Below are 11,941 nucleotides of genomic sequence, written 5' to 3' on the forward strand. Positions count from 1 at the left end.
TTAGGCCCCGTTATTGAATAAAACTTGATGGAATTTTGTTTTGAGGCCTAAGTACTAGCCGGTCATGATCCAAACTTTTAGGGGCGGGTTTGGGTCGTGACAATATGGTTACAAAGGAATCAATTGGTCTTCCATTAAAATTTCCCAAATATTGAGAGTACATTAGAGGAAGCCAGGAAACTTTTTGCTATGACTTCAAGTCTTAATAAAAATGAAAATGGAAAATGCTCTACTTATGCAATTAATATAGACAATAACACATCTAACCTATGCATTGTGCAGAATGCTTTGGACAGTAGCTGTGCAATAGATTCTTGGAATTTCATCATAGATAGATCATGGAAATCATCAACAGATTATGCATTATTTTGGTACCCTCACTTTTTTTTTTTCCCCTAGAGGTTTTCAGTATTTTTTTAATAAAAAAAATATTAATAATTATGCATTTTAGCCATTACCAAAATAAATTTTATATTAATTAATACTAATTAATAATTTTAGTATTAATTGATTACAAAAAGCCATTAATTGTCACTAATTAATTTATAATGAAATAATTTATACTAATTGATTTATAATGAAAAAATGAAAATAATAATTTATAATGAACAAATGAAAATAAGCCATTAATTGACACTAATTAATTTATAATGAAATAATTTTATACTAATTGATTTATAATGAAAAAATGAAAATAACAATTTACAATGAAAAAATGAAAATAAACCATTAATTGACACTAATTAATTTATAATGAAATAATTTTATACTAATTGATTTATAATGAAAAAGGAAAATAATAATTTATAATGAAAAATGAAAATAAGCCATTAATTGACACTAAATAATTTATAATGAAATAATTTTATACTAATTGTGTCATGACCCACTACCTGTACCTAAGGGTTAAGTATCGTGATCGCTAGTAACTGAAGTTACCTTCGGCCAATTCTTGAACAAATAAATAAACACGAGCGGAAATAATATTTAAATGAGGGTACCAACATAATCATCAGAGCTTCTATTTTTATTACAAAATTTATTGACCAAAAAGGCTGATAATTACATATAAAAATATCATAAAAGTGTTGTGTGTGTCTATTCCGCAACCCCACGTCTAAGACTTTCCAAAAGCTATTTCTGAATTGCACTGTTTCCTGAAAATTGGTAACAGCTATAAGGACATGGCAGAGTGAGAAATGTTATGTCAAGAGTATAAGGGACATAAAATAACCATGGATAGTTATGTAACTAAAATATTTAAAATAACTTAGTCTGAACAAATAATCATTTAAGTAGCAAAACTGAGATTATATAAATAAATAATCTCTTAGATCAATAACATATATCTAAGTTGTTGTTAGCCTTCACTGGATGTGGATGATAATATGATTTTTTTTTTCTTTTTTTCATTTCATTTGTTGCTGTTGTGTTGTTGATGATGATGATGATGTAGATGAAGAAACATATAACAACAGATACTTCTTTTTTTTTTTTTTTTCTTGTGTTGATGTTGATGAAAATGAGACAGATTGTAATAGATATGGAGAACATGAATCTGAGCTGTGGATGTTGCCTTGTTGTTTCCAATTTGATTTTTTTTTTCTTTTTTTTTATTTGTTAATAGATCTTAAAGTAAAATTTGACTCTGGTTTATTCATTTAGTATGTATTTTATTTTTTGTAACAGTAAAATTTTATTCTGATTAAAAACATGTTGATTTGCTCAACAATATAAAATTTTATTTTGAATCATAGTAAACTTTACTCTGAAATACACTGTGAGAATGGCTTAATAAGAAAGCTAATAGATATGAGGATAATATAGTAAAAGAAACAAGTTTTAAAATATTAGGAGATTTTGAAAGTACCTATATAATTCTTGTCCTTTTGAAATACAAATTAGACAGTGAGGAGTGTATCACCAAATCCCTTTATTAAAAAGAAAAAGTAAATGTGTATAACTATCAAATTTTAACTTTTTTGTGAGACGTAATTTTAATTTAATTTAATTTTTTTAAATAAGTAACTCATATCAATTTGTTGATTGATCAAAACGCAAAAAAATAAAAAATAAAAAAATCCATTAATGGCCCTGTTTAGTTGTGCTTATTTTCAGCTTATTTTAGTTTTTAGTTTAATTTAAGTTATTTTGGTGTATTTGGTTTAGCTTAATAATACAGATTATAGCTTTTTCTAAGTCAAAAATTGACTTTTTCTTTGAGTGGGAGAGGAGAAGCTTTTCCAAACAGCTTAACTGCGTAGCTGCTATTTGAGGGGCAAAATGACTTAAATGCCCCTCACAATTTCAAGTTATTACAAGTGTGCCATGTAGATAAACCAAACACAACTCATTTCTGTCTCTCGCACGTCTTTGAGAGACGATTTCTGGCGAAAGGGAGGTGATTTCTTGCGAACTAGAGCTCTTTCTCTTATTCTCTCTCTCTCGTACGAACTAGTGAACCAGCGCTCTCTCTTTTCTCTCTTTCTCTCTCTCGTACGAACCAGAGGCAGTGAAGCCCTAGCTCTCTTTCTGTCTCTCTCTTCACGATCTTCGGCATCGCGAGATAGCTTGACAGTGACGATCGCGTGACAAAACCCTAGCTCTCTCTCTTTCTTTCTCTTTTCGCGATCAACAGCATGACAAACCCTAGCTCTCTCTCCCTCTTCGCGATCGATGGTGTGACAAAACCCCAACTCTCTCTTTTCGTGATTGTGGCTAGGGTTTTGCAAGGGGCTGTCGGTGGTGAGATGAGAATGAGGAGGAGGAGGAGAAGAAGAAGAAGGGGGTGTCGGCGTGACAAAACCCTAGCTCTGCCATGTCGACGCTGTGACTGTCGAAGCTAGGGTTTTCACTTTTTTTTTTCCTAGAGGTTTTCATCTTTTTTTTTTAATAAAAAAATATTAATAATTATGCATTTTAGCGATTACTAAAATAAATTTTATATTAATTAATACTAATTAATAATTTTAGTATTAATTGATTACAAAAAGCCATTAATTGCCACTAATTAATTTATAATGAAATAATTTATACTAATTGATTTATAATGAAAAAATGAAAATAATAATTTATAATGAACAAATGAAAATAAGCCATTAATTGACACTAATTAATTTATAACGAAATAATTTTATACTAATTGATTTATAAAAAATGAAAATAGTAATTTACAATGAAAAAATGAAAATAAGCCATTAATTGACACTAATTAATTTATAATAAAATAATTTTATACTAATTGATTTATAATGAAAAAATAAAAATAGTAATTTACAATGAAAAAATGAAAATAAACCATTAATTGACACTAATTAATTTATAATGAAATAATTTTATACTAATTGATTTATAATGGAAAAGGAAAATAATAATTTATAATGAAAAAATGAAAATAAGCCATTAATTGACACTAATTAATTTATAATGAAATAATTTTATACTAATTGTGTCACGGCCCTCTCCTTGTACCCAATGGATAAGAATCGTGATCGCTAGTAACTGAAATTACCTCCGGCCAATTCTTGAACAAATAAATAAACTCGAGCGGAAATAATATTTAACTGAGGGTACCAAAATAATCATCGGAGTTTCTATTTTTATTACAAAATTTATTGACCAAAAAGGCCGATATTTACATATAAAAATATCATAAAAGTGTTATGTGTGTCTATTTCACAGTCTCGCGTCTATGATTTTCCAAAAGCTATTTTTGAATTGCACTGTTTCTTGAAAATTGGTAAACAACTATAAGCACATGACAGAGTGAGAAATATTATGTCAGGAGTATAAGAGACACAAAATAACCATGGATAGTTATGTAACTAAAATATTTAAAATAATTTAGTCTGAACAAATAATCATTTAAGTAGCAAAACTGAGATTATGTAAATAAATAACCATAATCACGGTACTGAATAAAACAGAACAGAGGTCATAGAAGTGATAGTCAGAACAGAGGTACGGATTCAATAGGTGGTTCGTACGGATTATAGAGGTGGCTTCCACAATAGTATAACACTTATCTCCGCATAACACTTTGCTTCGCACAGAACAGAGGTCAATAGATCCATGACAATAAAGGGCCACAAAGTGACCAAACAGAGACCAATGGTTATTTAAGTCTCCCGGGACGTGAGACTCCCGTGGTGGTACTTTCAAAACATAATTATTTATAAGGTCATAGTCAAATATATACTAAAATTTACACAAACATATCTATGGGTTTCATTTTAAACAAATAGAGTTCAGAAAATAACTTACGTAATTAAAATATTAATATAATTTATAAAACATAACTTGTATAAAATAAATTATGGTAAGTCAAAACATTTGTAAAATATATTATGGTGACACAAGGTATAATATAACTCACTTTAATATTGACCCTTAGCCTTACTCCACTATCACAACCTTCCTACTATAAATTCCTACTACCAACAACTTACGTGCCTTTCTCCCTTCCTTTTTTTCCTTTTTCTTTCCACATAGTTGATCACCTCCTCCCTATTTATAGAGAGGTAAAAGCTTCCTGAGTCCAACACGTGGCAGCTCAAATCCCTTCTCAGATTTGATCATAAATTATATGGATTTATACTTATCTTTAATAAATATTTAAGATAATTACACTCTGGCCCAGTTTTCTAATATAACTATATAAATAAATTAATCCTAATTAAATTACACTCTATCGTATACCAACAGAAAATTAATTATTTATTTTACTACCACACCCTTATTATTATTATTATTATTATTATTATTATTATTATTTATTTATTTATTTACTCTTACTTTTATATCATTTATTTACTATCTTTAATTTTAATTTGGCCAAATTAGTATTATAATTCCATATTTCTGTTAATTTGATCCCAAATAATAATTCCTAATTAATCTCATATTTGATAATCCAATGCCAAATTAGATTCTGTATTTATTATTATTATTTATTTAATAATATATTATCACATACAACTATAATACTAGTATAAAATTTAAGGAACAACTTAAATTTTCGAATTGTTACACATTGATTTATAATGAAAAGGTGAAAATAATAATTTATAATGAAAAAATGAAAATAAGTCATTAATTGATACTAATTAATTGATAATAATAATGAAAAAATGAAAATAAGTCATTCATTGACACTAATTAATTTATAATGAAATAATTTTATACTAATTGATTTATAATGAAAAAAATGAAAATAAGCCATTAATTGACACTAATTAATTTATAATGAAATTTTATTTTAATTGATTTATAATGAAAAAGTGAAAATAATAATTTATAATGAAAAAATGAAAATAATAATTTTTGTAATACTAATTATATTAATTTTTATTAATGAAATAATTTTTTTAAAATCAAAACTAAAAAAATTATAAAATAATCATTTTTATATCATATAAAGACAAAAATGATAATTATATAATAAAAAATTATTTTACAACTTATCAATCAAACACTACTTTATTTTTTAAATTCATATTCCTATACCTGCACCAAACGAGCCAACTTATATTTACATTTGTAAGATATAATTTATTAACTTTTCAATAATTTTACCAAACGGGCCAAATATCATGAATGTGGACACAATATTTATGGGCCGAAAACCCGGCCCGTCCCATTGATCAACCCTGGTTGTACTATTTAAGAAGAGGGTTTAGGGATATGGTTTTTCTATAAAAACCCTAGAAAGTAACATCGGCTTGCGGCGAGAGAGAGAGAGAGGGGCGATGTCCGCGTTGTTGAAGCAACGAAAACGGAAGGATAGAAGGAGAAGAGATGGGAGTGAAAATGCAAGATCCCGAGGGCCCAAAGAAATTTCAGAATCATCTGGTCCTCGTCCTCTTCTTCAATGGTCGTTTTGTTTTAACGGACAAACTGGAGCTAGAAATTTTTTTATATCTAAATGGTTCGTCTTCAGTATTTCATGGGACGATTTGAAGGAAGAGTTGCATAGGAGGAGAAGACGATTTCAAAGTGTTGTAGGAGACATTGCCTTTCAACATGATCGTCGGCACGATGGAGAGCGTCGACCGATGCTGTCTCCAATCCAGATCCATGATGACTTACTCCCCTTCTCAATTTCGGGCACCTGCTGGACTACCCTGGGCTCCACTGTCTATTGTCTTGGTGGCGGTGGTGGTGGCGCCGGTGGTGGTGATATTTCTTTGTGTCAGTCTCGGGAAGTCCGCTATTTTGATATTAATCGTCCCACGGAGGGCTGGAAGGAAGCTCCTCCCATGATTAATCCCAGATCAGAAGCTAAAGTTGTGGCTCTCGATGGCAAGTTATACGTCTTTGGCGGCTCGGATTGTGGTGGTGATTGGGCTGAGGTTTTTGAGCCATGTGGGCCTGATGGGGGGGTTCAGGGTCAATGGACAGCTCTACCTTCACCCCCATCTCGTCGTCTTCCTTTGTCTGATTGTTTGTTTGCTGCTGCTGGTTCCCCAAAGAATCAGAATCAGAAGATTTTGGTGGGTTCACAACACCCTAGTCTTGTCTATGAGTTTGATGTTACTACGCAATGTTGGGTTCGTCTCAAGTCTGATATGGGTTGTTACCTTCGCCTTCGGTGCAGTTTCTGCCAACCTGTGCTAGTTGACAATACATTGTATTGGGTTGATCGCGAGCTAAATGCTTACGATCTCACTGAGAAGATATTGTTTTCAGGGCCCATAGAAGATTTGTTGATTCATGTGCGACTACAGTGTGATGGTTATGATTTTAGGCCAGCCTTTCTTCATTTGGCTGGTCAGTATTTCTGTTTGCTTTGGGTTGTTCCTGATGAAAGCTCGTCCAACTCCTGCCTTCACTGCACGATATTCAGGGTTTCTAAAACCACAGACCTCGATTGTCGCAGAGGTACCCTGAGTGCTTCTGTTTTGTCTTGCCGCTCTTATCTTCTCGATCGTCATTTGAATTTTGTTGGTGGCCTGCTGCTCTAATCCTGCGTAACTTCTTTTCCTCATGTTCTACTTTCTTCTACTTCCTTGGTTTCTATCTTATAAGTCGCTACTTGGAACTTCAATACCATGAACCCATTTTGGACCGATGAATCATTTGCTCTTCTATGTTTCCCTATAATACCCAAAGAAAATCTAATGGTTTCGATTTAACATTTTTTAAATTTTTTTAACAGTCCCATTGTCAATGAGAAAGTTGTGCCATAATTACTTGTACATTAGACATTAACTGCTGGAATTTTCGATAATGGAAAGAGGGTTGGGAACAAAATAGAGAATATGTGAGATTACCAAAACACTCAAGGTACACCACTACTCGAACCCCATGTGCAAGAGTAGTTGAGGCCTTGCTCACTGAGTGCCCTCACAATATTTTTCTCTCACCCCTTACCTCTGTATGTTTTCCCTCACCTCAATATCTCTCTGAGAAACCTTATAATTCACATGACTATTTAAAGCAGTCTGTTGAATATAGGAAATTAAAATATTTTATTTATAGTAGATTGTATAAAATCCATGATTGTATGAATTATGGACTCAGTTCCTTGTTTGTTTTGTTTCTTAAATGTATCATGAATCCATTATATAGACGTGCCTCTACCTCAATCAAAGGTAAGCCAAAACATTCTTTTTACTTCTTTTTAGTCTATCTATGAGAATGCTAGTTCTATACAATTAGGTAGTTAAATCCTACACATATTAAGTTTCGTAGTTGATTCCAAACTCTACTATCCTAACCCAAATACATGTTTAAACCAACTTAATAAATTGTACGGGACCCACTTTTATCACGAGTGGACCAATCCTAAGAAGTACTACCTCGCAGGTTCCCTCAGATAGTTTGCTGCAAAGGTCAATTCAGGTTTAGTGGGTTTGACCTGATTCGGCCTTCTAGTTGCCCCACTTTCTTCGGGCTTTGACCCATGCTCATTTAATCATTATTGTTCATCTAATCGAGGCGACCTCAATGATTAGGTTAACACTTAATTTCTGCGCCTCTACAGGTTTCTATTTGCCTATATATGGCTTTTATGTAATAGTTTTAGATAACTTTGAATGATTGATATTGAGTATGGAGAGATAATGTGGCACCATTCTTGCATGCCACTTGGAGATCCAATTGACAACACATTTTTTGGAGACTGGCGAGGGACTTTTTATGGAAATAAAGAGGCTATCTGATAGATCACGACTCTATGTCAAATCAATCCTGCCGTGTTTTTTAGGAAATTGTGAGGGATAATTGCAGAACCAGACCCTTTTTCTTAGTGTGGTGAGGGGAACCAAAATAAGATGTGCAAATCAAGAGTGATTAGCTGTATTGTACAGATTCATAATAAAATCTTTGTAGTGTTAACACGATCTTACTTTCGCCTTGTGAAAACCATAAAAATGATATGGCCAGTATGGGCAACTCGCAGTTTTTAAATCTCGTATAAACACAGATCTCATATTTAATTTGTTACTATTATTATATATGTTTGTCATGTTGCAATATTTATGTTATCTCATACTAGAATTATTTTTTTTGTTCCTAACTTCTACACCAGATTTCACCAGCCACATACATAGTTGTGATATTAAGTTTACTTGATGGTATACTTCCACAGAGTCGGTTCTGGCTGAGGTCTCTATAGCATGAACGTTAATAATATCAAAAATAATCATGAATAGTGTATCTTAAGAAAAATTTTAATTTTTTAATTTTATCAACTTAAAAGTTATATCTCAGAAAGAATATTTGCAACAAAAAAGTCATGTGTATTCAAGAAAAAATGCTGGTAAATATTTAATTAATCAGAATAGTCAATGAAAAATATTATTAAATGACTAGTGGTAAGATATAATAATCATCACGAAGTTAAAACTCATAGAAATATGACCTAAAACCTTATGATGGGATTATCATTCGTAAGATTGTTATTTATTTCTACGATTATCAATTCCTTTGGAATGTGTAACCTATCCCAGGTTTGGATTGATTATAAGATGAAGAGGAGAGAGAGAGAGAGAGAGAGAGAGAAGGGGGGGGGGGGGAGAGGAACTAGTCAAATTAAGATTTGCTTTACTTCTGAAGTCAAACTAGTTAAAGGGGGAGGCAAACTAGTCAAACTAAGATTTACTTTACTTCTGAAGTCAAACTAGTTAAAGGAAGGGTAAATAGTCTTGAAAACTTGAGTCACACATGGGTCTTTGTTTGTAACTTCCCTCGTTTTATTGTGTTGACATTTCTTGCATCCAAATTAGAAATATATTGCTTCTGTTTTTATGCCTTCTGAAACTATAGCTTGATGTCTTTTTTGGGTTAATATAATGTGATGTCGTTGCTTCATAGTTGATGAAATTTTTGTTTTTATGTTGCTACACTTTAACACTTACTAATATGAAAGAACAAATATGTTAATGGACTCTTTAAAATAAATCAAATACCCTATCGAATCATGGTTTGGGATATGTGTCCGACACTTTTTATTGGACAGTTCTCATATATTTCTATTTAACACTATCGGTATATGTATATTGTTTTATAATTGCTATATAATAAGTAAAATGCCTTTTTGACACTTGTAACACCATTTTTTGCTTAGTCTAGGTATTCTAAAATTTGAGGTTTGATGAGTCCAACCTTTAGATACACATCCGAACCCGGCATATGTATCTGAGTCCATGTAACACAGTAGAAGATCAAAGGATTGGGATGGTCATGGTTTATTATAGAAGCTTTGAGAATGTGTAGTACCTTAACATCCATATTATTGGAGATGGATTGGAAGTTTATAGAAAGGAGAAAGGTGTGGGCCTAAAAGAGAATCATAGAGAGAAGGAACTTAAAACTGGGACAAGGTTGTGGTGTCACACGCACTAGACCAAGAAGAGTTGTGGTTCACTTACCAGAAAGTGATTCAAAAAGTCATTTTATGTTTGATGTATATATCTTGATGAATTCAGTCAGTCTCGTTGGTTCTTTGCTATTCTATGGGTCTGTTGCTGAATTCAACTTCTTAGTGGACTGGGTTACACAACGGTATCTTGCATGGAAAAATCTTTGGAATAGTATGCATTTTTATACCATGAAAATAATTAAGAACTGAAATTGAACTTGCCTCATATTCAGTTTTGTTTTGTCGGGGGGAAAAAAAAAAAAAAAGGGGGAGAAATAGAAGAGAAAGAAACTCAGACATGTTTTCACCAATAATCCACAATTAATTGTGGTATTAGGTGAGAATGAGTGAAAATTAGTATAACGAAATTGAAGCACTGAGCTCACAGTTTCAGGCTATGGGGACTTCCATTGATGTATCTGCAAGGTGATTTCCATTTTTGTTGAGAAAGGAGTTTACAAAGACAAAGTGGGGATGGTTGAGTTCATCACAGCCTAAAGAACATAGAAGTGTTGCTTTTGCATATTTTGTTGGACAGTTTTTCTTTTCCATATTCTGTCGGTTGTGTAAAGGGGAGTGGATAACCTTGGGGTTAAAGTAAACATGCAGTCCTAAGACACCTTAAACTGCAATAGTTATCAGAGCCGGATTGCATGTCTTTAATAATTGTAATTTCATATTTGAGTTGGGTCTTATGTGGTCTCTAGTGGGCCAAGTAGCATCATGTTACCACAGGTTTGGATTGACAAAACAAATATTTAATTCCTTGGTCATATATTATTATCACGGTGAATAGTTTGATTTTTTCAAATCGTAGCTGCTCAAAAAAGATAACCACTTCAGCACGAGATTATTTTTTCTCTTTTTTATTTTTTTATTTTATTTTGTTGTTTCCTTGCTTATATGCCTGTGTCTGAAATTTGCCCCACCCCTACAATTTTTATGATAATCTGTTGATTAAGCTGAGAAAGGACATTCTGAATATAATGTAATAATTGTTGAAAAAGAGAACAAAACTATTACCAGATGCCATCTTTGTAAGACCCCATGTTCACATCCGATTCGAAGTATTTCTTCATACGTGATTACATACATGTCTTGATGTTCTAATCCTTTTCTCTTTACTTGAGCATACTTTTAAAGATGTTTGTGCATTCATATCTTGATGCTAATGGATGTTCATGTTGCAGGAATGGATTGTTGCTGGCAGAAGGGGTGGTGGATTTTGAAGTGCATCCAGAATTTTAATCTTGCTTCCTTAATTGTCTTTCACATATCTTTTTTAAGGCTAACTCTTACTGGGTGTCGCTCACTTATTCTGGGAATCTGTGTTAAACCAATATTAGTATTCTGGCGAGTGTGAAATTAACATTAGTATTCTGGCCTTATGGAGCCATGCTAGGTACCAAATGCTGCCTTTGTTAAAGTTGATCTATGTTTTCTATGGCGCAGCACTTTGCATTGCATATAATATTATCTTTAATTAAAGAGATGGAAGTTGTCGTAATCATAATCTCATGTGTATTTCTTGTGTTGTTACTATAGTCTATACTGAAATAGCGGCAGCAGGATTATACAGTTTTCCAAGTTTTATATATCATGGGAATCGTGTAATGATTGAAGTTTGAGGCAGGTTTAATGGTTTTACTTTGGTTTATACTGTTGGGGGTGCTCATGAATGCGTCTTTTGGTGGGAGTACATGATAAATAATACTTAGCTGTCTGTCATCAATTGTATTTTTTCCAGGTGGGTGTTTACATGAATGGGGCCAAGAAAATTTGGTTTATGCGTCTTTGAACGTTCACTTGGAGGTGATATTGTAGGAGGGCAAAACTTTGAGAATCCTAGTGTGACGATCTTGTCACGTATGATATCTTGCATCTAATTAATTAAGAAGATTTATATTTTATTTAGTTATTATTCTGATTTAGTTTGGAATTTATGATAATTATAGAGTCTGATTTGTATATGATTTTATAAAAGATTTACTTTAGAATTAGAAATTGAAGGCTTAAATGGCTTAAGAAGTGTAATTGATGAGTTGAATTAATTTAATTTCAAGTATGGAATCAAATGGG

The 11,941-nt window shown here is 32.1% G+C and overlaps 1 protein-coding gene across 2 annotated transcripts; it reads left to right on the forward strand.

Moving 5' to 3' along the window:
- Positions 1-5,645: 5,645 nt before the first annotated feature.
- Positions 5,646-11,369, forward strand: LOC114320519 (uncharacterized). Of its 2 annotated transcripts, none has more exons than XM_028267589.2 (2): positions 5,646-6,968; positions 11,053-11,369. In XM_028267589.2, exon 1 carries the CDS (start codon positions 5,748-5,750, stop codon positions 6,960-6,962), a length of 1,215 nt encoding a protein of 404 aa, XP_028123390.2. In that variant the 5' UTR covers positions 5,646-5,747; the 3' UTR covers positions 6,963-6,968; positions 11,053-11,369. The 2 variants fall into 2 exon arrangements, with proteins under 2 accessions (XP_028123390.2, XP_082750074.1); XM_082893948.1 differs by having other exon boundaries at positions 5,676-6,879.
- Positions 11,370-11,941: the final 572 nt, after the last annotated feature.

This window comes from Camellia sinensis, chromosome 11, assembly GCF_055761805.1.
Source record: "Camellia sinensis isolate YWXY chromosome 11, ASM5576180v1, whole genome shotgun sequence".
NCBI lineage: Eukaryota > Viridiplantae > Streptophyta > Magnoliopsida > Ericales > Theaceae > Camellia > Camellia sinensis.